This window comes from Marmota marmota, unplaced genomic scaffold, assembly GCF_001458135.2.
Source record: "Marmota marmota marmota unplaced genomic scaffold, marMar, whole genome shotgun sequence".
NCBI classification, from domain to species: domain Eukaryota; kingdom Metazoa; phylum Chordata; class Mammalia; order Rodentia; family Sciuridae; genus Marmota; species Marmota marmota.
Window position 1 is genome coordinate 644,492 of NW_025999862.1, and position 26,114 is coordinate 670,605.

The window sequence follows — 26,114 nt, forward strand, 5'->3', positions numbered from 1 at the left end:
CTGAGCTGATGCTCATGTTGCATTGTCCATAGCGGCTCTTACACGGTGACCACAGAGCCCAGTATTTGTGACAGAGAACCCAGAGCACCTAAAACATTTACCAAGTGTCCGCTGAGAGGAAAGGTTGCTTGCCTCTGATCTGCATTTTACTCCGTTAGCTTCCTTTTGTTAATTCTACCAGCTCCATTAAGAATTATCCACTGTGGCTACTTAAAAAAAAATGTCTTTTTAGTTGTAGATGGACACGATACCTTATTTTAATTTACTTATTTATATGTGGTGCCTCATACATGCTATGCAAGCACTCTACCACTGAACAGCCCCACCCAGCTGTAGCTATTTTTAAAAGAAAAAGAAGAAACACTTTTCTTGATCTTAACATAAGTCATAACATTAGGTGACAAAGCAAGAAATTGGACTTGATGCAGTTTGTGATGTTTATTTCAAAAAAATTTATCAAGCACCTATGAAAGTAGAAAAAAGTATGATATGATTTTATACCTCTTTCTACTGTCTTACTGACCTAAGGGCATAGAATACTAATTCTCAGGACATATAGTACTAAACTAATTTTGTTTATAGTTCAATTACTGAACCACTTCAATGCCTGTTGGTAAATTTATTAACACTTATTAAGTAAAAATATTTCACTTAAGGCAATATAAAACATCAAAAGAAAATATTATGCAAGAGAAAAACTAAATAACATATTCTTATCACACACTGTTTTATTGATGAGCTTCCAAATCCTCTATTCTATTTGAATTCTGTTTGAATTGAGTTTTCGGGGTATAATTATTTTTATTTATTTAGGGAGTCTTTGGGTATTTAGGACATACCTTTAGTAACTCGTTTGTTTTAAGCTTCTAACTTGAAACATTATACCCAGGTTCTGATTTTAGTGGTCCTATTACATCATACATGAGTTATTTTATTGTAGGAAAGAAACGAAGGAGATGGAAGAGCCTTCTCTGTGGAGTCCTTAGCTTTCTACATTAGGAAGACCCACCCAGGCCACACTGGTCAGCAGCGCTGTGGCCTCTTCCAACCTAGTGAAGCAGAATTAGTGAGTCCATTCTGGGAGTTTGTGTAAATGCACAGTACCCAGTTAAAAGCACGCAGGTGTTCTAGAAGGTTCTGGAATGTTCTCAGAGGTTGTGGGGAGAAGTTCCAGAGAGGAGTGTGGCTCAAATCAGGGACTCTGGTGTTACAACCAACTAGTCCTCCCAGTCGATGCTGATCGGGCCACCAGTAAGCACATGGCTCTGCAGGCCCTCCAAGTCCTCTCCTTCCTCTGCCGAACGCCGCACTCTCCGGTGGCAACCCTGGGCACAACGGGAACGCTGATCCAGCATCCCACAGACAAGAACCCGGCAGTGCAGGAACACTTCCTGAAAAGGTGATAATGAGCCTCATTAAATAAAAATAGATGCCACTGCCAGGCTCAGTGGTGCACACCTGTAGTCCCAGCAGCTTGGGAGCTGAGGCAGGAGGATGGCAAGTTCAAAGCCAGCCCCAGCAATGGCAAGGTGCTGAGCAACTGTCTCTAAGTAAAATACAAAATAGGGCTGGGGATGTGGCTCAGTGGTCAAATGCCCCTGAGTTCAATCCCTGGTCCCCCCACCCCCCCCAAAAAAAAAAGAAAAAGAAAAAGAAAACAGATGCCCCTGTGAGGGACCCATAGAAGCCAGACACAACACTAAATGTCCACAAATGTCATCTCAGTCCTAATAGGACACTCTGAGCTAGACATGACCCCATCCCTATTTTACTGAGACTTAATAAGAAACTTTTCCAGTTAACATATTTGATAATGTGTGAAGTTGGAATTTGAGTCACATGGATAATTTAAAACCCGCACCAGTAACTTCTGTTTTTGGCTGGGGCAGAAGAGAGTTTTGTGAAGCAACGTCTCATTCTTCACATCAAGGTCTGGGAAAAACACTGGCTGCTGCGCTTCTTTGGTGACCTAAGACTTCTCTATAAGAAGCTGCCTGAGGCTCACTGCCCAGAGGAAGAGGGGATGAGGATTAGGCACCACTTCAGCAGGCCTTCAGGAAGGACAGGGACACACATACAGGAGGCATGAGAAAGAATGGCACCTTCTGACTTCCTTTATTTTATCTATCTATCTATCTATCTATCTATCCATCCATCCATCCATCCATCCATCCATCCATCCATACTGGGGTGTGCCATTTAACTGAGCTACATCTCCAGCCCTTTCTATGTTTTTAATTTTGAAATAGAGTCTGGCCTTGCTGAGGCTGGCCTTGAACTTGTGGTCCTCCTGCCTCAGCCTCCAGAGCTGCTGGGATTATAGGCATGAAACACCACACCTGGCCCTCTGGCTTCCTTTAGCTTAAAGACTTCAACTACTGTAATGATGACAAAAAAAATTCCATGTTGTCACACTAAAGCCTTTTTGGTATACACTCTTCTAACCTTTATCCCTCTGTGTGTGTGTGTATACATACATATATATATATGTATATATACATATATATGTATATATATATATTTAATGTAGCATATTCAATATGCACATAAAAATCCCTATGACACTTTTCATGTCTGCTTTTCTCATCTTTATCATTTTAATAACTGCTTAATATTGAATTAAATTTATATACCCTCAGCTTAGTTTGTGGACTTCCTTCCTTCCTTAAAATGATGTCTACAAACACAACCAAACCACAAACCTTTTGTTTTGGTTTTGTCTTTGAGAAACTGCCATTAGAATTAGAATTTTTAGATAAAAGAATATGATGATTTAATGGTTATACTTATACATTATCAGATAACTTTCCAGAAAGTGTGCCAATTTGTAGGGCTACTGTATACTTCTCCTTATAACCATCCAAGTGTTTTAATTTGTAATTTTTATAGTTTTGATACATATAAAGTGGTGTCTTGAAATTGGCATTCTACTGTTTTCACTTCCCATTTCCCTATCTGCTCTTGGAGTTTCCTGTCCACCTCCTTTGCCTGCAGTTGACCACACTCTGGTTTCTTCATCCACATCTGCTCCCCAGATCTCAAACTACCATCCTATAGTATATTCTCTTTGAAGAAGCACAGTTACTGGGGCAGGGGGGCAGGCACTTGTGACATGCATGGAGGTGTTAAGCTTCTTGGTGGCCAGTTTCCCTGTATTTTCTCAGGGATCTTAGAATATCACACACTGGGACACCAAAAAGGAAGCTCAGCTCTGGGGTGACAAGATAGAAGTGTTCGGCTCACCTTGTGGTCTTTGCCCACAAACTTGAAGACGGGGACCTGGAAGTGCTTGGCGAGGTGATCCCGGGATGAGTACTGCTTCACCGAGTCATCAGAGACGCAGCTGGAAGTAGCACGGACAGCACGTAAGACGGGAGCATTTCCACAGAGCTGGAAAAACAATCCTGCCAACACATTTGGCCCAGGGGGAGGAAAGTGGGTGGAGCGGGCTGGGCTGCACTCAGCTTTTTGAGAATGAAGGAAAAATGTCATTCCCTTCCTGTGGAGGCCTCGGCAGGCACAGCCCTGCTCGCTGAGTGAGTCTGACCATACCTTCGTCTGATGAGCCTACAAATGGGCCCCTGCATTTCCTGGGGGGTGAATATGTTTAAGTATTAGCAACACACATAACATTTATTTCAAAAAGACACCAACCACTAAAGGGGATACCATGGTGGCGCACCCTGTAATCCCAGCGGCTCAGGAGGCTGAGGCAGGAGAATCGCGAGTTCAAAGCCAGCCTCAGCAAAAGTAAAGTGAGACCCTGTCTCTAAATAAAATACAAAATAGGACTGGGGATATGGCTCAGTGGCCAAGTGGCCCTGAGTTCAATTCCTGCTACGCCCCCTCCCAAAAAAGTGAACATGGCACAATCCAAGCATCAAAAACTGGTACATATTTAATTTAAGGAATAACTACTGGGGAGAAGTCATTCACCTCAAGTTGTCTTAATTCCTCTTTTTCCAAATGTCATGATGAGCTTCAAGGTGAAGGGCTTGAGGGTTCACCTCAGGGTTAGCTGGGGAAAAGATGCATGACGGATTCTCCCTGTCATGATTTTAGTCACATCTTTAGATGAGCGCTTTCTCCTACAGCCAAGGATCACATTTGCGTTGTTTGTCCCATTCTAAATGCTAAAGGGACCCTTTTTTACCTGGGCATAGTTGTCTTTTAATGGGTGTCTCATAGTTTGATACCAGGCCAATAAAAAAGTGGGTATCAGAAACAAAAGTCTATGAAATGAGGTTCCAGCTCCATATGCTTAAGGACTGTGATCTAGTTCATTGTTAACTACTGTTTTGCTGCTGTTGAAAAATTTCATACAGTTGTTGAAAATAGGGAATCTCGACTTATATTACTACTGATACTTTATTCCACCAAGTTGGAGAGGATCTAAACAGATGATCTGGTTTCTGCTGTTTCTTATATCTATTCATTTTTATTTTCTTGAGGTAAAGGTAATTTCTACCTTCTTCCAGTTATGTTGTAAGTATTATTTGCACACTTAACTGTGCAAGACCCTCTGCTGAGTGCTGCAGAGGGACATGAAAATGAGCAATGCTGGGGCTGGGCTGTAGCTCCGTGGCAGAGTGCTTATCTAGCATGCATAGGCATTGGGTTTGATCCCTAGCACCACAAAAAATAAAAATAAAAAGGAGTAATATCAGCAGGCATGATGGCGCAGGCCTGTAATCCCAGAGAATCCTGAAGCAGGAGGATCATAAGTCCAAGGTCAACCTCAGTAACTTAATGAGGCCCTGAGCAATTTAGCAAGATCCTGTCTGAAAATAAAAATAAAAATAAATAAATAATAAAAAGGATTGGGGAGGTAGCTCAGTGGTAAAGTGGTTCAGGGTTCACTCCCCAGTACCTAAAAAAAAAAAAAAAAAAGCCCATGCTAGCTTAGTATCTAGATATCTAGGTTAACAATAGTAACACTATTGTTAGTGTTACAGCGTCTTCCATTTGTTTATCTAAAATACTATTATCCTTGGGCTGGGGTTGTGGCCCAGTGGCAGAGCACTTGCACCTCACATATGAGGCCCTGGGTTCAATCCTCAGGACCACATAAAAATAAATAAATAAAATAAAGGTATTGTGTCCATCTACAACTAAAAAAATTTTTTAAATATCATTATCCTTATTTAAAAGAGAAAATGATATCATATAACAGAATAGAATCCAGGACAAATTTCTACTCTTGATTTATTGTTTGCTATAATTAGAGAATACCAGTTCTGACAACTCCAAGTTCATATCCTAAAAGAAAGTGATATAGGAGAAGCCAAAATAGTTATTTATGAAAACGTTGTTCAACACTTGACTTTAGAATCCAATGTTTCTTTTTCTGAAATTCACTTTCTAATTATATTTTAGACTAGCATTAAATTGTCTTGCATTCTCAGAGGGTGTACCAACTAAAATCAGTGGGAAGTGAATTGGACATGTTCTTCCTCAGGAGATAACTGGCCTGATTTAAATGTAAGCTAAAGGCAATGAATAATTTTTAAAATGATTATCACCAAATAATTCATGAATAGAAGTAAAGTGCATTATGTTTATTTTCGGTTTGTGAACTAGCCCCAAATTACTGGTATGCTCATTTATAATTCTCTTAACAAATATTTAATGATGCCCCACCACCACCACCAATTCTGCTAAGCATTGAGGAAGAAAGAAAGGGAAAGGGAAAGAGGGCTTTTAGATCACCATGGGACACAGAGGGGAAGGCTTCAAGGAGGAAGTAAACCCCTGCTCAATCTTGAAGGGCCAAAAAGAATCAGATAGAAGAAAAGGTGGGAAGATGCCCGGCAGAGGAAACAGCACGTGCCACATCAGGAGGCGACAAGGAATGCCAGTGTGAATTGCCAGTAACTCCATCTGGCAGAAGCAGGAATTGGAAGAGGCCAAGGTCAGAGGCTGAGGGCTGCAGCCCTGCTGAGTGGGGTTACCTCCTGGTCTATCCCTCTTTTCCCTATCATGGTGCTATTTGCCTGCGTACCATATGGGTTTTCAATTCTCACATTTGCCCTTTTCTTTTGATACACACACACACACACACATACACACACACACACACATATTCTCTTTTATATTTGCTAAGGGTTAGAAAAATAAATAGGGTAAATTCTTAGAACTGTATAAAACAAAAAGTCTAAATAACAAATATATAAGCAAATTTCACATATATTATTATTATTATTATTATTAAAGGTAAAGCATTCTTTAAAAAAAAAACTTTATTTTATTTATTTACTTTTATGTGGTGCTGAGGATTGAACCCAAGGCCCCGCACATGCTAGGCAAGCGCTCTACCACTGAGCCACAACCCCGGCCCCCAGTATGTGAATGATTGTTACTTTCTTAAAAAGTATATATGAGGGTTAGGGTTGTGGCTCAGCGGAAGAGTGCTTGCCTAGCACATATGAGGCACTAGGTTCCATCCTCAGCACCACATAAAGATAAATAAATAAAATAAAGGTATTGTGTCCATCTACAACTAAAAAAAAATTTTAAAAGAATATATGAGGGGCAGGAGAAAACATTTAGGGCATGAGAAATGTTCATGATGTTGATTACAGGAATGGTTTCATAGTGTTTATGCTGGAACCTAACAAACTATAGTCTTTAAACATGTCCACTCATTGTAGTTGAAGAACACTCCATTAAGGAAGTTAAAAAAAATTAAAAAGGAGCAAAAGTCCTCCTTAATCAGCACTAAGTGTGTGGAAGAGAGAGAGAGAGAGAGAGAGAGAGAGAGAGAGAGAGAGAGAAAAGAAAAAAATGATGCTTCTGCTTTCATTTTAAAACTTTCTGGGAATCACTTAAATATGACAAGAAATCCAAACGGCTACAGATCCCCTCCATCACAGACCCTGCCATGACTGACCTCCCAAGGCTGCTCAGAATGATGAATTGTCCCTGTTGTGAAAATGAGCCAACAAGGCTGCAGGAATCTGAGGCTGAAAGCCCTCCTGGAAAACAACTAAATTTACCCACCAAAGGTAAGAAGGAGCCATTAAAACGTTTTCAGGAGGGCTGTGATGAGATCATAGTTTCCTCTCCAATGGATTCCCAGGGGACTTCGTGGAGCTGAGGTTTTTGAGGGGCGGGTAGAAAGCCATTTTCCTGGTCCAGGGCTGGAATTAAGACAACAGGAGTAGCAGAGAGAGAGAGGCCTGGTGATTGGGTTGGGTGTTGCTTTTTTTAAATAAGTTTCTTAGTTGATCCTAATAAGCACCAAGGGTTGAAAAATCACTGTGCAAGGGATTGAAAGCAGCAGGTGAAGGCTGTGGTGAGAGATGAGAAGATGCTAAAGCACTAGAAACTTCCAAGAGCCTGCAGGCCAATAGTACAGGGAAGAACCCAGGGCTCACTTGTGCGGCACTTACTGGACCATTCCCATGCTGGGCAGCAGCAGCAGCTCCTGACCCCGTGTGAGACTTGTCCCAAATGACATTTAGAAGGAGGAAGAAACTCATGAGATAACATTATGAGTTTGGGGTGTGATTGTAATTTTCCAGGGAAAAGTAGGCAATAGTTGTTAGCATTCAGATTTTCAATGATACCTCAACGTACCTACAGCACTCACTAAGGATCCTCAGGAGGATCCTTATTAAGAGAGGAGTATACTCTTGCTGCTTTGAGACAGGCAAGGACCAGAATGGGGGCAAAATGGAGGATACACTGTCAGGCCTTAATTCATAATCTGTTACTAACTATCTCTTCCTACTCTTCCCCCCCCTCCCCCGATTGCAGTGTGTTTTCTCACCCTCCTGTTCTTCTTCTTTTTTTTAAATACATTTATTTAATTTATTTATTTTTATGTGGTGCTGAGGATCAACCCCAGTGCTCAGCATGTGCTAGGCAAGTGCTCTGCTGCTGAGCCACAACCCCAGCCCCCACCCTCCAATTCTTAAACCAACCACAGGGACCAGGTGTAGGATGGCACCAAGACAGGTCCCTTCCTTTGTTAGCAGGCAGCCTAAATTTTTCTCTCCCTTAGTGCTGTTCCCCCTGTCCTTGAATTAAAACTCCAAATTCTTGCCTGTGTGTTCTTGCTCTTGGGCTTCATTTCATTTCTTTTGACTTTGGGTGGAAAGGTTCCTGGCTCCTGTGTCAGCTTCACCTCCTCTTGCCCATGTGATCTCAGCCACCCCAACAGGCTCAGCACCCACCTCACAGACACCCAGCCTCCTCTGATCCTACAGTCCCAGCTATCAACGGAGCTGTTCCCTGTCTTCCTTTTAGTCTTGACCTTGTTCCTGAGCCTGATACACACATCCAGCTGCCCACTGACCTGCCCCTCCTAGGTATCCTGCAGGTATTAAAAATGGAAAATTATTCAATATACTATTTTGTTCCATCAAATTCGATATTTATATTTCCAAATTGCTATTCTGCATGTTGTTTTGGTTAATGGTACCAGTTAGTTACTTTGGAGTTTTTTCTTTTTCTTTTTTCTTTCTTCTTTCTTTCTTTCTTTTTTTTTTTTTTTTGTATTAGGGACTGAACCCAGGGCACTTTACCACTGAGTCACATCCCCAGCCCTTTTTATTTTTATTTTGAGACCGGGTCTCACTAAGTTACTGAGGCTGGCTGAACCTGTGATCCTCCTGCTTCAGCCTCCCGAGCCACTGAGATTACAGGCGTGTGACACGGCGCCCAATATCATTTTGTGCTCTCCTTTCTTTCCCATGTCTTCACCTCCAAGATGTTAATAAAGGGCTCCTGAACGAATAAACATCTGGTGATAGCCTGGACTGCTGGAGAGTGGGGCTCATAGTTACCCGTCCTGGATCAGGTAGTACTTGAGGATCTCGTCGACCTTGGCGGTGGGGGTGGCAAAGCAGCTCTCCACCAGGCTCTCCAGGCCGCTCACGTGCACCAGGGGCTCGATGCCAAAGTAGAGGGAGTCGCGAAGTTTGAGGGTGGGCAGAGCTTCCCGGTACGGCTCTTCAAACTCATTGTCCTTGAAGATCTCCAGGGTGAACGGGAAGATGCCGTGATTCCGGCTCATGATTTCCAGGGGGGAGTTCCGAAGGTTGGGAACGTATCCTTCAGAGATGGTGTACAGGCGGGGAAACTCGCAGGTCACCGGGATCAGCAGTTTGCTGGTCCGTATGATGATGTCCCCACTGCTCCCTGGGGTCTGCTTGGGTAGACCTGTCACCAGGTTGCTGGCCACGATTTTGTCATTCACCACCTGAGCCAGGCCAGGGCAAGGAGAGGAAGAGATTTTGTTTATTTCTACAGAGATGTCCTCCCCCCGCCCCACTTCTCACATTAGCTTTCTCCAAACATCTGTTTATATCAAAACACACCATTTGGTTGTCTGAACTGGAGGCTTTATTTTTTATAGCCCTATTAGTGAGACAGCCTGACTGAGAGTTTTATGTGCTACTTCTTGATTAACGCACACATTCCTTTGGAGCATTGCCTATAAAACCTGATGCATGTGGATTCAGCAAATTCCAAGCTCTGGTATTTTAGAAAAGGGTGGCATCTGCAAGTTATTTTTTCAGGAATTCTGGACCTGGCAGTCCTGCTGCAGGCACAGCCTTGTGCAGGACTCATCCACGCCCAGGTGCAGGCGCTCACATCAGTGCAGATGATTTTCAGATCTTCATCTCCAATGCCATCCTCTCTGCCATGCACCAGAGAGTGCTGCCAACATGATGGTGGCATTTACTTTGATTATCCACAGAAAGAATCCACACAACCTGCCTAAAGCGGGACCATGTGTGAACTCCTTGCCAGACAGGCAGCTCTGAGCGGTCACCTCGGCACAGGCTTGAATATTCCCCTCTCTCAGACTTTTCTCATTGGTGCCCACCTAAAAGCTTCTTTCTTGTCCTCTGCTTCTGAGTGAGTCCTGCACACATTTCCACCCTAATCCAAGTCCCACTTGTTCCCTTACGGGACTCCTAGAGTCCCTGTCATCTATCTCACAGTTCATCTCTTATTTATATTTTATATGTTGTCATCTCAGGGCAGCTGCACAAGTTCCTATGAGACAGGCATCTTATTTCAATGCCTCTCAGACTTGCTGGCATAGAACTGTGTGCAATATTTGGATGAAAGTATAAACCTTTTACCTCCACCTGCTTTGGTACTTGAACTCATTCACCACATCACAAATGAACCATCATCTCAATTAATCACTTTCTTCAAATAAAATGACTGCTCAAAGGGGATAGAGCCAGCCTCCTAGTGCCACCGGTGCTGATGCACGCAGGAAAATACCTGCATGTATGGGAGACAGAGGGCTACTTGAGAACAGGAATGGCAGAACTCTTAATTCCATATTCTCACCATGACAGCACCATAGCACGTGTTCAATAATGTGTTTATTAATTGAATGACATAGGCGTTTGGGGCTCAGTTCTTTTGCGTGGAGATGTCTCATCTATGACACAAGCCCTACCGTATCCCTCTGCCAACCACCCCCCAACCAGCTTTTGGCATTTTCCCAAGTGCCTACAGGGGGGAACCTACATCGACCACGGTGCCACATGTCTTGAGGGAGAAGACGATGTTGACGTGGGTGCCATTGGACACTCCTCGGCAGGAGGTATTGGTCAGGAAGAGCTCCAGACCACCGACCAGCTCCCTGGGGACGCTCACTTCAATGGCACTCGACTTGCACAACACGGGGACTGCATGAAAGAGGGCTGCTGTTAAAACCGTGACCCAGCTGGGCTCGGTGGCACACACCTGCAATCCCAGAGGCTTGAGAGGCAGAGACAGGAGGATCACAGGTTCAAAGCCAGCCTCAGCAATTTAACAAAGCCCCAAGCAACTTAGCAAGACCATTTATTTGTCTCAAACAAAGAGCTGGGGAGGTGGCTCAGTGGTTAAGTGCTCCTGGGTTTAATACCTGGTAAATAAATAAATAAAACCTGAATTGGGAGGAAAGGTAAGGAAGGTTTCTGGGAAAAAATGATGTCCACATCACCTGCTCTGAAATCAACGAAGTTCAAAACAAGTTGGTGAATAAAACCAGGATTCTTAACTCCCAAGGTAATGGCCAAGTAATGCTCCTCAAATATATTGTTCCTCAAAATAGGAAATATCATATTCAAGTGTCATTTCAGCAAACATTTGGTTCAATATGTGGCTAGCATAACTCCATTAAATGAAACACCTAGAGGGTTAGCTTTTAGCACCAACATAATTTACTGGCAATACAGAAAAGCACTGCTTTGATACAGGCTTAAATGACACAATGACTCTGCTTTGATTTTACTGTTAATTATTGCCCCATAAAACAGAGGTAATAAACACAGTATTAGTGCGTTTGAGGAAGGGTTCCAAATTGTCCCTGCATTGCTCAGTAAACCATAAACTCTGACTGTAAACTCCACTTCAGCTTAATATTAAAAAGATTACTTTTCCTCAACATTTCTGTGTTTATTTCTCCAAATCCTACAAATACTTAATGGGTATTATCAGAATCCAATATGTGAAGACGCACCAGAACAATGGGAAATATATATTAAAAAAATAAGAAATAGATGCTAATTAACTATTTGCTAGATTAAAAATATTAATATTCTGGACATTAAGAAGTAAATTTTCCGATAATAGTTCCAGAGAACTGTGGATGGGAGAAGAACCTACTCTCTGGGGTGTGTTCAACTCAGCTTCGACTCTATTATCTGTTAGAAAAGAGAGCTGCATTGATGTCTTCAACTTCCAAATGTGTAGCTGTATTATTAGGCATAAAAATTAGAAAAAAATCAAAGGGAAACAGCAAAGGAAAGTCTGCTCTTGGGAAATCTTTTCCTAGAGATCTTTTTTTTAGAAAGCTTCCTGAATGACGACCCAGACATACAACCGCTCAAAGGGCTGTGTCCTGAAAGATGAGAATCTGACACACTTGAGGAGGGAGCCCAGAGGAGGAGGAAGTCTAAGTCAGAGCAGAGGTCAAGCCTGCCCATGTACTACCTTGGCAAGTGTGGTTGTCCTCAGATAGCACCAAGCCCCGGGGACATTCGCACTGGTAGCCCTTCTCCAACCCAAGGCAAGTATGGCTGCAGCCACCATTGTTATTATGGCATCCTTCGATGTCTGCAGTAGAAACGGAGAAAGGAAACGTTAGGTGATCCTCTTCTCTAAGGAGCCTGGCGCTGAGACAGAAACTCACCTGTTTATTAATGTTATAACTACAAAGAGCAATCTTGCAATATCCACAGCTCTGTTCTCTTAAGCTGGCCAGGAATTTCATAGAATATCCTTCAATTTGGTTTTGTCTATGGATTGGGGATGTAGCTCAGTGTAGAGCACTTGCCCAGCATGTACAATGAACTCAATCCATGGGTTCAATCCTGAGTATCCAAGAAAAAAAGTAGATGGTTTTGTCTGATGTGTTTCTCACATCATGGTTAGTCATGGTTACAGTAAAGGTATGAATTGTAGAAGTAAGATCCAAAAGTTCTTTTTTAATTGCTGTAACATTTAATATACCCAATTTGAAATTTTGGGGGTGTTACAGGGTATAAATTCAACTAGGCCAGTGAAGTGGATTTGAGTTGCTGTGGGTTGGCTGGATCATGCTCCCTCTCCTAGAATCTCTAGGGACAAGAGCACTGGGGGTAAAGGACCTTGGGTTGACACTACATTATAAAAGTGAGCCCTGGAAGCTGAGGACGTGTCTCAGTGGCAGAGTGCTTGCCTAGCAGGCACAAGCCCTGGGTGAAATTCCCAGCACTGAAAAAAAACGTCCTGGAAATATACTAAATCCTTTCAACCAAACTGATGTTGATATTTCTCATGGTTTAGTTATGACGTATTCCCCCAAAAGCTCATGTGTGAGACAATGCAAGAAAGTTTAGAGGTGAAACAATTGGGTTATGAGAACCTTTACCTAATCAGTACATTAATCCCCTCAGGGGTGAACTGTAGGGAGTATAGGCAGGGAGGGCGTGGCTGGAGGGGTAGGTCACCGTGGGTGTGCATTTGGTGCTTATCTTTTGTCCTGATGAGGAGAGCTGGCTCTCTGTTTCCAGGTGCCATGTCCCCAGCTGCCTTCCTTTGCCATATCTGCTTCTGCCATGGTGTTCTGCCTCACTTCGAGCCCCAAGAAATGGAGTCAGCCATCTATGGACTGAGACCTCTGGAACCATGAGTCCTCAAATAAACATTTCCTCCTATAATTGTTCTTGTCAGGACTTTTAGTCAACGGCAGCAAGAGAGCTGACTAAAACAATGTTCCTCTTATGAGGTGTTTTTAAAAAAATCTCTTTTAATGTTTTGCATTTTAGAAATAGACAAAAAGGAAAAATGCTCAGTTGAAAACTGGAGAAACTACCTTGCGATTTTAAACTTAGAGGAAAATAACTTTTGTGGACATTATCTTCTAGGTTAAGGGTTGTCAAAGTCTATTCTGTGATGTGCTGTTATATATAAAGTTTTATTGGCAAACAACCATGCCCAATTAAAAAAAACAAACCTATTGTCTATGGCAGCTTTCTCCCTACGAGACCAGAGTTGAGTAATTCTGACTGATTGTGTATGGTCCTTAGAGTCTAAAATATTTAATATCTGGTCTTTACAGAAAAAAAATCGCTCACCCCTGTTCTAAGTTAAGATAATCGAAAGAAATGTTTCAAATTATCTGAGAGGCACAGGGAAAGATGTAAACTGATTTATAGGTATAAATAAAACTATTAGTTTGATGATGGTTTAGAAAAATTAATTCTTTGGAACATGAGTAAATTAACTTGGAATAAATCAATTTTTGTGAAACTGTATAGAGAAAATAAATTTGCAATGAATTAATCTTTTCAAAACTTAAAAGGTATTTTAAGTTTATAAATCTGCATATTTTACCTGTTTATAAATCTGCATATTTTAAAAGAATATAAGCACTGTTTATGGTCTTTTGAAATAGCTGAAATTTTATGTAACAGTGTGGAAGAAAGCATAAAATATGTTACAAGATATGAAAATCAACATTAGTAGAAACTTTTTCCCCCCAAAAATGTCCTTTTTCCTATTTTTAGACAACTTCTAATGTTTTATTTATACTGGAGACTGAACTCAAGGCCTCATAAATGCTAGGCAAGTGCTCTACCACTGACCAAATTACCTTTCTTAAATCATTTTATTTCTCTAAGTTGTAATTTCAATATTTGTAAGACGAAGGGGGTCACCCTAAAATGTTCACTTGGGATACTTTCAGGCCTAAAAATGCAAAGCAAAAAATAAACTGAAAATCTGAATTGCCTTAAAGGATTTAAATCTCTCAAGAAGATATACCAAAGTGTTTAAAACAGGCATATCTAGCAAGGGGAGTTGTAGATCATTTTAATTATCTCCCTTTTACTCCTCCATATTTTTCCTACACTTTTACAATAAAAAAAATCAGAATTATTTTAAAACTTAAAAGGGCTGTTCATTGTTGTAAAATTATTTAATAGTCCCACTAAGGAAGCAAATATTTAGACTATCACTAAAATGTAAGGGTTACAAATTGGCATATTAATTCTGAAGTGTGACTCATAAATAATTTTTATCTTTTGCTAAAATATTTTTCAGTTATGGTTATTAGGTTTTAGGATTATTGAAGATTAACTGTATAGTTCCAATAAAGTGCTCATGAATAATTACAGATGTTCCTCATGGACCACTTCATGAATATTCAAATATAGACAAAATATGGCATAAAATAATTAAGATTTAGGGAGAATTTAGGACATTATCCTTCCTCAATAAAATTTTAAGTACATTTAGTCTTGTTAAAAGGGATAGCAGTTTAATATTTCAATTATATTCCCTTAGTTAATAAGTAAACTTTGTTGCATGAAATACATTTTGGGCACTAGCCATAATTTTTTCTTCTGGGTTAGTATTTTGTTGTTTTGAATGTAGCAAGAATGAAGTGAATTCTTGTAAGCAGTACCACAGCTCTATTAATCTACAAGTTCAATTATTCTTGGGACAAGTCATATATCCTCTGTAAATAATAACAACTAAGCCATTTATTGCCCCATCCATACTCTCTGCTAACAGTGTCTTGAGAATTCAGATTTATGAAAGCAGAAGTAATGAAATTTTAGCTGTGATCATTTACAAAAGTAAATGTGCCTTCGAGAAGGGAAGTATGTAAGTCTCACATAACAACAGATTGTCAAAATATCACACAGCATCCCATAAATATGTATAATTATTTTCAATATAAGAAATAATAGATAATTCTCATTCCAATTTTTTGATATGCATTATTAGGATTTTTTTACTTTGTCATATAACCTGTACATAGCATCTCTGCTGTTGAAATTAGGTCGTTTTATTTATTTCCAAAAGTCATATTAATCTCCAGTAAAACCAAAGCATACAGGAGGGAAATGGCTTCACGTAGCCAGTTTTCTGAATTCCAAGACAGTAAGGATCACCTGTGGAATCTGTTAGCGGGAACTCCCAGGCCCCATCCCAGCCCTGCAGGAGGAGGCCTGCTGGGGGCTGGCGGGTTCTCAGCAGCAGGGAAGGCTGAGAAGCAGCCTATGAGCCCTTTCTCATGCTCCTCGCCTCCACTGGTTTGCTACTCCACGTGTGCTCCTTGGACCAGAAGCACAGGTGTCACCTAGAAGTTATTCAGAATTGCAATATCATGACCTGATCCCAGACCTACTGAATCACACTTGAGCAAAATCCTCTGCAATTCATGGGCACATTCAAGTTTGAGAAACATGAAATACCTTATTTTTGTTTCCCCGGTAAAAACGTAGCTTCCTTGCAAAATTCCCTCCTGTCAAATCCTGGAGTAAAAACCATCACTGGATTCTGTCCACAGCGTCGGCATCCCCCATGGTAAGGAGCCTTTTTGGTCAGTTCTGCACACGGCCAAAGGGTTTCTCTCCTCTAAGGTTAAGGCATGTTCCCAGAGTGTCACGGAATAAGCCAGCGGCTCCCAGGGCCCTGTCCTCACCCACTCTCACCTTCGCAAGTCTTGCCGTCCTTTCTTAGCACGCGGCCAGTCCCACACTCACAGCGATAGGAGTTTTTGAGGTTCACGCAGATCTCGCTGCAGCCACCATTGTTGTGCTCGCATTCATTTTCATCTGTGGAATAGAAACCGCACCATTTGCACGCTGCTGGGCTCTGTGATCTGATCCCCAGCTCCTGACAGAATCTCCAGAACCATCATGTCAGGTGCACAACCCCACCACTGTGGTCCTCCCTCATCACCTCTATCAACCTGGTCTCCCCAACCAAGTCCTTCTTTCATCTGTCCTCTGCTGAGGGGAAGGTGTCTAATTACCACCCGCCAACTTCTTCCTCATAATGGAAAAACTATGGGGAAATGAAGAGGCTATTGTGTCCTGGACACACCTACTATTTGTGTTGGTATATCTCACTTTTTCCCATGAGTTCCTGAAAAGTTGCTAAATAAACACAAACTTATAAATCTATTTGTGTTTTAAATCATGAAATTGTGCTTTAAATCAGTGCAGAAGAAAACATCCTATAGAATATTTTGTGAGACAGTCTTCTGTTGCAACTTGATCAGAACTGCCCTCCAAATCTATCTTTAAAATTGGAAAAGTCTTACATTATACTTGAGCAATGATCGTTAACCTCTCAAAGATTCCAGTGAAAGATATTGACTTTTACCACACACCAAAGAAAAAGTTCCACTGGTAACAAATACCTACCTCTTCCTTCTTCTAAGACAGGAAGCTTTTGCATGGCCCCCAGGAATAACAGACCTGGATGCAGGACAGAAGTCAGGGACTGGGGTGTAAATACTCTCTAAGTAACAGGAGGCATGGCCTTGGCCCAGGAAAGGAGATGAGCTGAAACTGAAATGCTGCTAAGTCCAGGACCTCAGAAAAGGTATCCCCTTGCTAGGGTTTGAGTGTGGTTTAAGGGTATCGACTCAAAGGCGTGTTGGAAGCTTGGTTCCTGGTGTGCCAAGGTTAAGAGGCAGGGCCTAGTGGGAGATTATTAGGTCACTGGGGCACTGTCCTTGGAAGGGATTAATGTGGTTCCTATGGGACCCCAGTTGCTCCCTGGCTTCTTGTCTTGCCATGTGATTTCTCCCTCTTGCACATGTTCCTGCCATGATGCCATTTGCCATGAGGCCTTCCCCAGAACTGGGCCAATGCCAGCACCATGCCCTGAACCTCCAGAACTGTGAGCTAAATAAACCTCTTTTCTTTGTAAGTTACCCAGCTTTGGGTATCTCCTCACAGAAACAGAAAATGGATTAATAACATCTCTCAATGAAATCAAAGGTAGAAGAACTTTGCCAAGTAGCTAAGAGAAGCAATAAGGAGATTCTTTGCCCGAGGCTTTAAGGGAGAAAAATTCTTCACAAACAATGGAAACCCAAAGTCAGTGCTCTGCTATTTTTGAAGAATGGATTTATACTTCCCACATGCTGTGAGGATCTTGAAGTCAAGAGACTGATGTAAGCTTTGGCCTGGCCTGGACTGGTAAAGCTTCTGTGATGCCTGACAGGGCACATGAAAAACTGCTCTGTAGTAGACTTCCTCAAACCAGGGGAGGAGAGTTGAGAGCCACCAAAGAATAATTACAACAGAATATGGGTTTGCCATAAAATACTACGAATGATATACCATGAAAAAAAAAATAGGCAAGATAACAGGATGCTTTGCTGGGTGTGGTGGCACACACCTGTAATCCCAGTGAGTTGGGAGGCTAAGGCAGGAAGACTGCAAGTCTGAGACCAGCCTCAGCAATTTAGTGAGGCCTTCAACAACTTAGCCAGACCCTAAAATACAATAAAAAATAAAAAGGGCTGGGGGTGTGGCTCAGTGGTAAAGAGCCCTTGAGTTCAATTCCCAGTACAAAAATAAATAAGTAAGTAAATAAATAATAACAGGAAACTTTTAACCAGAGATAACAGAGTAATCCAGAAACCTATGATACAAGTTTTTTTTTTTTTTTTTTTGTACCAGGGACTGAACTCAAGGGCACTTAACCACTGAGCCATATTTCCAGCCCCTTTTTGTATTTTATTAGAGATGGGGTCTTGTTGCATTGCTTAGGGCCTTGCTTAATTGCTGAGGCTGACCTTGAACTTGAGATCCTCCTACCTCAGCCTCCTGAACTAAGCCGCTGGAATTACAGGCAAGCACCACCATGCACGGCACAAGTATTTTTTTTTTTAAATGTCCAAAGATAAAAGAAAAGGATAGTAACCAAAATAGATGTTATAAAGACAAATCAACACATAAAAGTTGTAGAAGTGAAACATACGGTCAGAAGAGGAAAATCTTAAGAGGACCTCCTCTTTTCCACCTTCATTGTACTGCCTGTGGGCAGAGGCCAGCAGCTTCCCTGGGTATGGATGTGGCCACACTTGGGCTTGGTCTCCTTAGAGGCCTCTGTTCCAAGCCTGGAACACTTATCTTGGGACTGATTTTTTTTAAAAAAATTTTTAAAAATTTCTGATACTCCTTTATTTATTTTACGTGGTGCTGAGAATCAAACCCAGTGCCTCACACATGCCAGGCAAGTGCTAAGCCCCAGCCCCAGCCCTAGGGACTGATTTTTTTAATATGAGGGAAAACTAAATTTCTACTTATGTAGGCCATTGTCACTTGGGGTTGATTGTTAATTACAGCCAGTTACTCTGTGTACCATGAATCTCTTCCTAAGGTGCACCCCAGAGAAAATCTCCCCTAGGGCACAAGGCAGGGTTCTCATAGGAACACAAAGCAATCCTATCCAGTACAGCATTGTGGATACAAGCATAAAGGATGAAAGCCTCAAAAACTGGGGCCAGAAGAACCCATGCTGACTTCAAAACATTGATTTTCCCTGGAGGGCCAGGGCTGAGGAGGAACTGGGACAGAGTGCATGGCTTCCATGTGCAAAATTATACTTATATTTTTTTAAAAAAGGAAGCAATATTTAAGTCTGGGTATGGGTGTGTCTGTTAGATTATTTTCTTTTTTTTTTTTAGAGAGAGAGAGAGAGAGAGAAAGAATTTTTTAATATTATTTTTTAGTTTTCAGTGGACACAACATCTTTGTTTGTATGTGGTGCTGAGGATCGAACCTGGGCTGCACGCATGCCAGGCAAGCGCCCTACCGCTTGAGCCACATCCCCAGCCCCCTATATTATTTTCTTATAGTCTTCTCTCTGCCTGAAAAAATTATGTTATGTTATATTATTTATTTATTTTTTCATTGTTGGGTATCAAGGATTGAACTCAGGGACACTTAGCCCCTGAGCCATGTCCCCAGTCCTGTTTTGTATTTTATTTAGAGACAGTGTCTCACTGAATTGCTTAGTGCCTCACTTTTGCTGAGGCTGGCTTTGAACTCATGATCCTCCTGCCTCAGCTTCCCAAGCCGCTGGGTTTATAGGCACGCGCCACTGCAACTGGCAAAATTATCTAATTTAAAATAAGTAATTACATTTAAAACAAATTTTTAAAAATTAAACTAAAAATGTGATAACAAATTTTGTTATGGAAACTAAATAAGTTTTGTTAACTGGAAACTAAATAAAAACTAAAATTGACATGTACACATGAGCCCCAAACTCTGCCTATTATTTAGATGATTCATGATCTTTCTGCAGCCTACAGGCCCCAGGTAGGCACTTGGGACTTTGATGGGCAAAGATGTCCCAGACACATTGTTACATTTAAGATGTGTGGGCTGGGGTTGTGGCTCAGCGGTAGAGCACCCGTCTATCATGTGTGAGGTGCTGGGTTTGATTCTCAGCACCACATAAAAATAAATAAATTAAATAAAGGCATTGTGTCCAACTTAAAAAAAAAGATGAGATATGTATGCTAGGCTAAAACAAACATATTTATTTGTATTTTTATATCTGCCTGAAGAAACCCTGGAAGCATAAGAAAATAATACAAGTTTTTTTGGAACACACTTTGAAATGAATTTATAGCATATTTCCATTTGGATGCCAAATTTTCATCAGAAATATTTAATCTGTATTTATAGTTAGTAAATACAGATAAAAGTTACTCAAGTTATCCCAGACACTTTTGGTTTTCCAATGACTAAACCAAGCATAAGTTTTTAAATTAAAATAAAACTATAATTCCCATCTCAGTCACACCAGCCACATTTCAGGTCCCACATAGCCACAGGGGCTAGGGGCTACTATAGCAGCTGAATTCCAAACTGTTGCTAATCACAGCATAAATTTGACTTGAGCTTTAGTCCTGAGCTAGAAAGGCAAACACCAGAGACACACTGGGAAAATGATGGAGCTCTGGGGCAGGGAGAGATTTTGATTGACCCCTTCAATCCCAACATCCTGTTTCTCCCTCCTGATAGTTTCTTACCAAAACACGTCTGGCCATCAGGGCCCAGCACGGTTCCAGGGGAGCACGTGCACTCGCTGGTGTCCAAGCAGCTGCCATGGCAATCCTCATCACAGATGTCATAAAAATCTATGGAAGGATAAAATCACCCTTGTGAGAGGTGAGGACTGGAGCGTACTCTCTCTTTCTCTTTGTACTGGACATTGAACCCAGGGGTGTTTTACCACTGAGCCACATCCCCAGTCCTTTTTTATCTTTTATTTAGAGACAGGGTCTCTCTAAGTTGCTTTAGGTCCTCCCTAAGTTGCTGAGGCTGGCTTTGAACTTGCAATCCTCCTGCCTCAGCCTCCTGAGCTGCTGGGATTACAGGCGTGTGCTACCACCAGAGCATGCTCACTCTGGAAGGAGTCAGGAAGCAGCCATGGGCACAAGTTCCCAACCACCATCAAGGAAGTTCTCCTGGCTCAGGGTTTTCATAACTCAAAGGAAAGAGTGCTCATGGCACTTCCGTCATTTAGATCAATGACTCCCAATTCAGTCAGGCCTGTGGGTGGTCACAGGTTTTCTGCAAATCTAAAATGCCACCGAGCATGAGTTATAGACCAAGTAAATATTAAGTCCTACTCTGTACTTTTAAAAACTTATATGGGGCTGGAGTGTAGCTCAGTGGTAGAGTGTTTGCCTAGCATGTGCAAAGCCCCTGGTTCCATCCCCCAACACAGCAAATTTTTAAAAGGTACAAAGATTTGGGTGGTATTAATAAGACAGAAATTCACTTAAAAATATTACTGACCTCAAGGGGCTTCTTCCCATTATATATCATTTTAACAAATCAACGGATGCTAAGTACAATGCTGCCGTATGGAGGTCTGAACATCTATCTGTTGATTGATCAGCCGACCTACACAGACACCTTTAAAAGGGTCCTCCATACTCAGAAAGGTCAGAAGTCCACCATTTCAATGACCTAAATCAACACTTCATTTTCTAATGTTTTGTTTGAAGGGAATAAAGACAAAATGAACCAGAACTGTTCAAAATCATGGTTTCTTTCCCTTCCTATTTCTTTCAGGAATTTTTCAGAAATTCTAGGAATAGATCTCAAACATCACAATCTGGGCCAGGCTTGGCGGCATGTTCATTCCTATAATCCCAGTGACTCAGGAGGCTGAGGCAGGAGGACTATAAATTTGAGACCAGTCTGGATACTTAGCGAGTCCCCATCTCTAAAGGAAGGGGAGGGAAGGAAGGTCACAATATGGAGGTATCTTTGGTCTCAGATCAGCCATTGTTCAGACTTTCGGACACTGCTGTCACATGACTGGATTTCCTGTGGCACCTTCCTCTCTGACTCCACTTTGGCCTTGTTGGGGAGGAAAAAGCAGCCGGGCAGTACTCACGCCCACAGTAGACATGGAAGCAGACGCTGGGCTTGGCCAGACGGTACACAAAGTAGCCTCCGGAGCAAGCCTTGACCTCCACCGTGGTGTTCCACAGGCAGCAGTTCTCTTTGAAGCTGGCGCAGGCCTGGCGTTGCACAATGCCGTCGCCTTCTAGGGGGTGGCTCCCATTGAGCCAGACAGGCGCGTGGGTCCCACAGTGGTTTTCTGGTATGCAGAAGGTGGGCATGGCATCCCCTGCCATGCCCGTGAAGCGGTACCACTCCCCATCCACGTGGTTGTCACACAAAGGTGGTCCTTGAGACTCATCAAGCTCGTGGTCTGTGTTCCTCCAGGGCTCATTCAAACTGATGTAAGCGGAACAAGGATCTAGGGCTGGGAAGGAAAAGGGCACCTCAGAGCCACCTAGTGATGTTTCAGAATAGTCCCAACTGCCCAAGTCCACCTTACTGGACTCACATTTAAAAAAAAAATACATTTGTTCATTTATTCATTTACATGTGATGCTGAGAATTGAACCCAGTGCCTCACATGTGCCAGGCAAGCGCTCTGCCACTGAGCCACAACCCCAGCCCCATGGATTCACATTTTGACTTTTTTTGAATTCAAGAAAAAAAATTGTCTGAAGTCCCCCAAAGTAACTATTTATGATTCCTCAACTTGATTTAAAAATGCTTCACACATTTATAGATTTGCAACATTATTTCAAAACTATGTGAGTGTTAGGTCAAACTATGCTTTTTGCAGGGGGAGTTAGTACTGGGCTTTGAACTCAGGGGCACTCGACCACTGAGCCACATCCCCAGCCCTATTTTGCATTTTATTTAAGACAGGGTCTCACTGAGTTGCTAAGTGCCTTGCTGTTGCTGAGGCTGGTTTTGAACTCCCAGTCCTCCTGCTCAGCCTCCTGAGTTGCTGGGATTACAGGTGAGCGCCACCGGCAGGCGGCAGGCGCCAAGTATGCTTTTTATCCAGAATCATCATTTGATGGAAGGATAACCGTTCAGATAGGGGAGGGTAGAATTCTACTCAGTGAACTTTGCCATGGTAAGACCATATTTTGAGCACTGTGTTCACATCTGGAGGATTTTTTTTTTAATTAATTGACTAATTTGACTAATTTGTCCAGAGGAAGTTGACCAGTTCTAGAAGAGAGCCTGGAGAAGAAGCTGGGAACTACAGTGTGGGGGAAAAAAGAAGATTGAAGAAACATCAGTTTTTAAAAATCTGGAACTGTCTTATGGAAGAGGAATTAGGTATTTTATTACAATAACAAACAGTTATGGGAAAGCACATTTCAGCTCAGCTATCCAGCAAGGAGAGGCTGTATCGCAGTGTTCTTTGGAAATTAAAAAAAAAAAATTGGATGGCCATGTGTAAAAAAGACTATAGATACAATTTTGCATTAGTGGAAATTTGACTTTGATAAAGAATGTGCTAAGCTCACTCCAGTGAAAAGGAAAAGGCTTCCGGCACATATCAGCTGCTCTGAAATACACAGTGTACTGGCAAGTGGTTCCCACAGATAATGTGACAGTTTGGGACAAAAAAAATAAGTGGGATATTGCGTTTTCTGGAAATAACACATTTGCAGAATTGCAGATGGCAGGAACAACTTTCTCTTTAAAATGTCCCTGAGGTATTGCAACGGAGCCCTAGATTCTAGTTTAATGTCCCTGGAGGCTAAGAAATGTCCTTAGATTCTCTTCCTTTTAAAACGAGGAAAAAAAAAAAAAGACAACAACACACACTCAGGGAAAAAAAAAAAAAGCAGTGGGCTAAGAAGGTAGCTCAGTGGTAGAGTCCTTGCCTAGCATGCACGAGGTTCTGGGTTCAATTCCTTTTGCCTGCTCTCTTGCCAAGCAAGATTTCCAGAGCAAATTTATAGATGATTACAAATTCATAGAAATATCTCACTCAGTTCCCTCGCTGTAATTTTATAAGAAATGGTTAGACACTCAACCTTTAATGGCTTCTACAGAAATTCTCATAATGACTATTCCATGATTTATAAAGTTTTCCCTTAAAGTGAACTGTGATTTCCTGAGCTGCTAAAAGTGCACTTCCTTTCCTGTGGTAGGGTAATTGTGGCATGAAAAGAAATTTACCCACTATCTTCTATAAAATAATATCTATTTATTTATCTCACGCGTGGGTTTTTTTTCCCCCCTGGGGATTGAGAGCAGGGGCCCCTTACCACTGTGCTGCATCCCCAGACCTTTTTTATTTTGAGACAGGGCCTCGCTAAATTGCTGAGGCTGCCTTCGTCTCAGCCTCCAGAGTGACGGCGATCACGGGCGAGGGCCACTGCGCCCAGCCACACTTTCTAACATAAACGTTTCCATCCCCTTTGAAGACAATAACTCAGTCCTTTAATAATCTGGCCGCTGGTGTTAAATCCCTCAATTTTTTTTTTCGAGTTTTCAGCCTGATTTCGGGGTCAGAATTCGGTATTTTGCATACTGATCCTCAATGGGGTGCAGACTCCTCAGCGCGAGGCCTCCTGATGGACAGCCCGGGGCTGCCTCCCGCGCGGGGGTCGGGCTCCAGGCAGCCCCCGCCTCCTCGCGCTTCTCNGGCAGGCGGGGCCCGGGGTGTGCTACCCAGGCAGCCAGGCCGAAAGCGTCCCCCTCTCACCATAGGTCCGGAAGCCCTGGCCCAACGTCCTTCTCCCTCCCTCCCAGTCCCCACCCGTCCCCTGCAGCCTCCCCTCCCCCTCCCCTGTCCTTTCCAGCCTGGCCTCTTCCCCGGGTCTCTAGGAAAAGCGGCCCCTGCAGCCCCAAAGGTCCCCCCTACACTTGGCTTCTGGCATTGAGTCCGACATCCTAGAAGCGCTGGGGTGAGGGTCGGGGTCTGGAAAGGGTGTGGGGATGAGGGGAGGACAGGGGAGGTGCCAGAGGGAGGGTAAACCAGGAGGGGGGAAGGAAATTGGGAGTTGCTGCGTGGCGCCCTTTAGGGCTGAGCAACTCCTGGCCAGTTATTGACAGCAGACCCCGTGTTTAACGACAGCGAGCTCAAGTCTATTCGGAGGGACATTTTTGGATTTACAGAATAAGTGAGAAGAGTTCCCATATACTCTGCAGCCAGTTTCCATCACACATACACAACACACTCACGTGGTGTGGTGCCTTTTTCGCTATTAATGAATCACTGAGAACCCGTTATTAACTCCAGTCCATATATTTTTTTCCCCAGATTTCCTTATTTTCTACCTACATCTTTCCCTGTTCAGGATCCCATCCAGGATACTACACTAATTTCAGTTTCATGCCTCAAACATAGTTTTTTGTTTTGTTTTGTTTTTTAAACTAGATATCCATCCCAGGGTTGCTTAACCATGAGCCACACACCCAGCCCTTTTTAGTTTTTTATTTTGAAACAGGGTCCACTAAGTTGCTTAGGGCCTTGCTAACTTGTTCAAATCTAGATTTTAATGTGTATCCTTAAAGATGCCAGGGCAAGGCACAAGTGGCCTCAAAGAAATAAACCATTGTGGAATACTGAGCTACACAAGAGTGCCAAGGAGGTTGGTTCTCTCCATCCCACCTCCTGCCCTCTCTTCCAGTTAGAACTCATGTTATTGGAGAAAGAAATAAGGGAGAAATCTGTCAGTAGCTGGAACTGAGACTTTCCCTTGCCTAGCTGGCTAATTTGGGGCCAAGTCTGAGGACAGAAGCAGTTTTAAGAGGTGCTTAGTCTGTGCAAAAAGTCCTATGTATTTTCAAAGGTCAGGACTAATGAGTTTGTCTTATCAGATCTGTGCCCTTCAAAGAACAGAGCATTCAGTCTCTTGCATTCATTAAAGGAAAATTCTATTCTCAAATCTAAAAATCATTTTTTTACTCTTCAAGTTAGAACTATAAAAGTGCCTAGAAAACAGAGGTTATAATTCCTCTTACATACATGCCAATAAATAATTAGTTCATGGAGAAGTATTGGAGACCACAGGCCCATGAGAATTCTGGGTGCCCAGGTAAGAGGCTAATGGAACATGTAACAGAAAGTCTCTGAAAGTAAATTTTCACAGATTATGAGTGACTTTTCTGACATGATTCTAGAAACAGTATTTGAGGTGCTGGAATCTAGTTCTTAACAACCTGTACACAATAGCAAATTGCAACAACGAAAAGTACATTGTGCCAACTTCTTGACACCAAACTCACCCAGGGTCCACAGAGGGATGACTGTGATGAAGAGGCAGGTGAACAGCAGGACCTGAGGCATCTTTCTGGATGGAGGGCCAGAAACAGACTGGAAAGTCCTCTTCCTACCAGTTTTCCTTTGGCCCCTTTTCAATCACATTTTTTTTTCTTTTAAAGACTTCTAAGTTCTTCTGAAGAAAGACTATCACAGTATGGGCTGGGGCCTTATCGGAGGAAGAGGATGAGGATAACTGGGATAAGGTGTCCATTGCTCTGGCCTTGACCCCAGATTGAAGCACT

The 26,114-nt window shown here is 42.3% G+C and overlaps 1 protein-coding gene across 1 annotated transcript; it reads right to left on the minus strand.

The window, feature by feature from the left end:
- Positions 1-419: 419 nt before the first annotated feature.
- Oit3 (oncoprotein induced transcript 3) lies at positions 420-26,114 on the minus strand. Its single transcript, XM_015500508.2, has 9 exons — positions 25,836-26,114; positions 21,673-22,047; positions 20,294-20,401; positions 15,942-16,064; positions 11,950-12,072; positions 10,498-10,658; positions 8,790-9,205; positions 3,244-3,343; positions 420-1,391 (listed from the first exon to the last, which is right to left on the minus strand). Exons 1-9 carry the CDS (start codon positions 25,894-25,896, stop codon positions 1,218-1,220), a joined length of 1,641 nt encoding a protein of 546 aa, XP_015355994.1. The 5' UTR covers positions 25,897-26,114; the 3' UTR covers positions 420-1,217.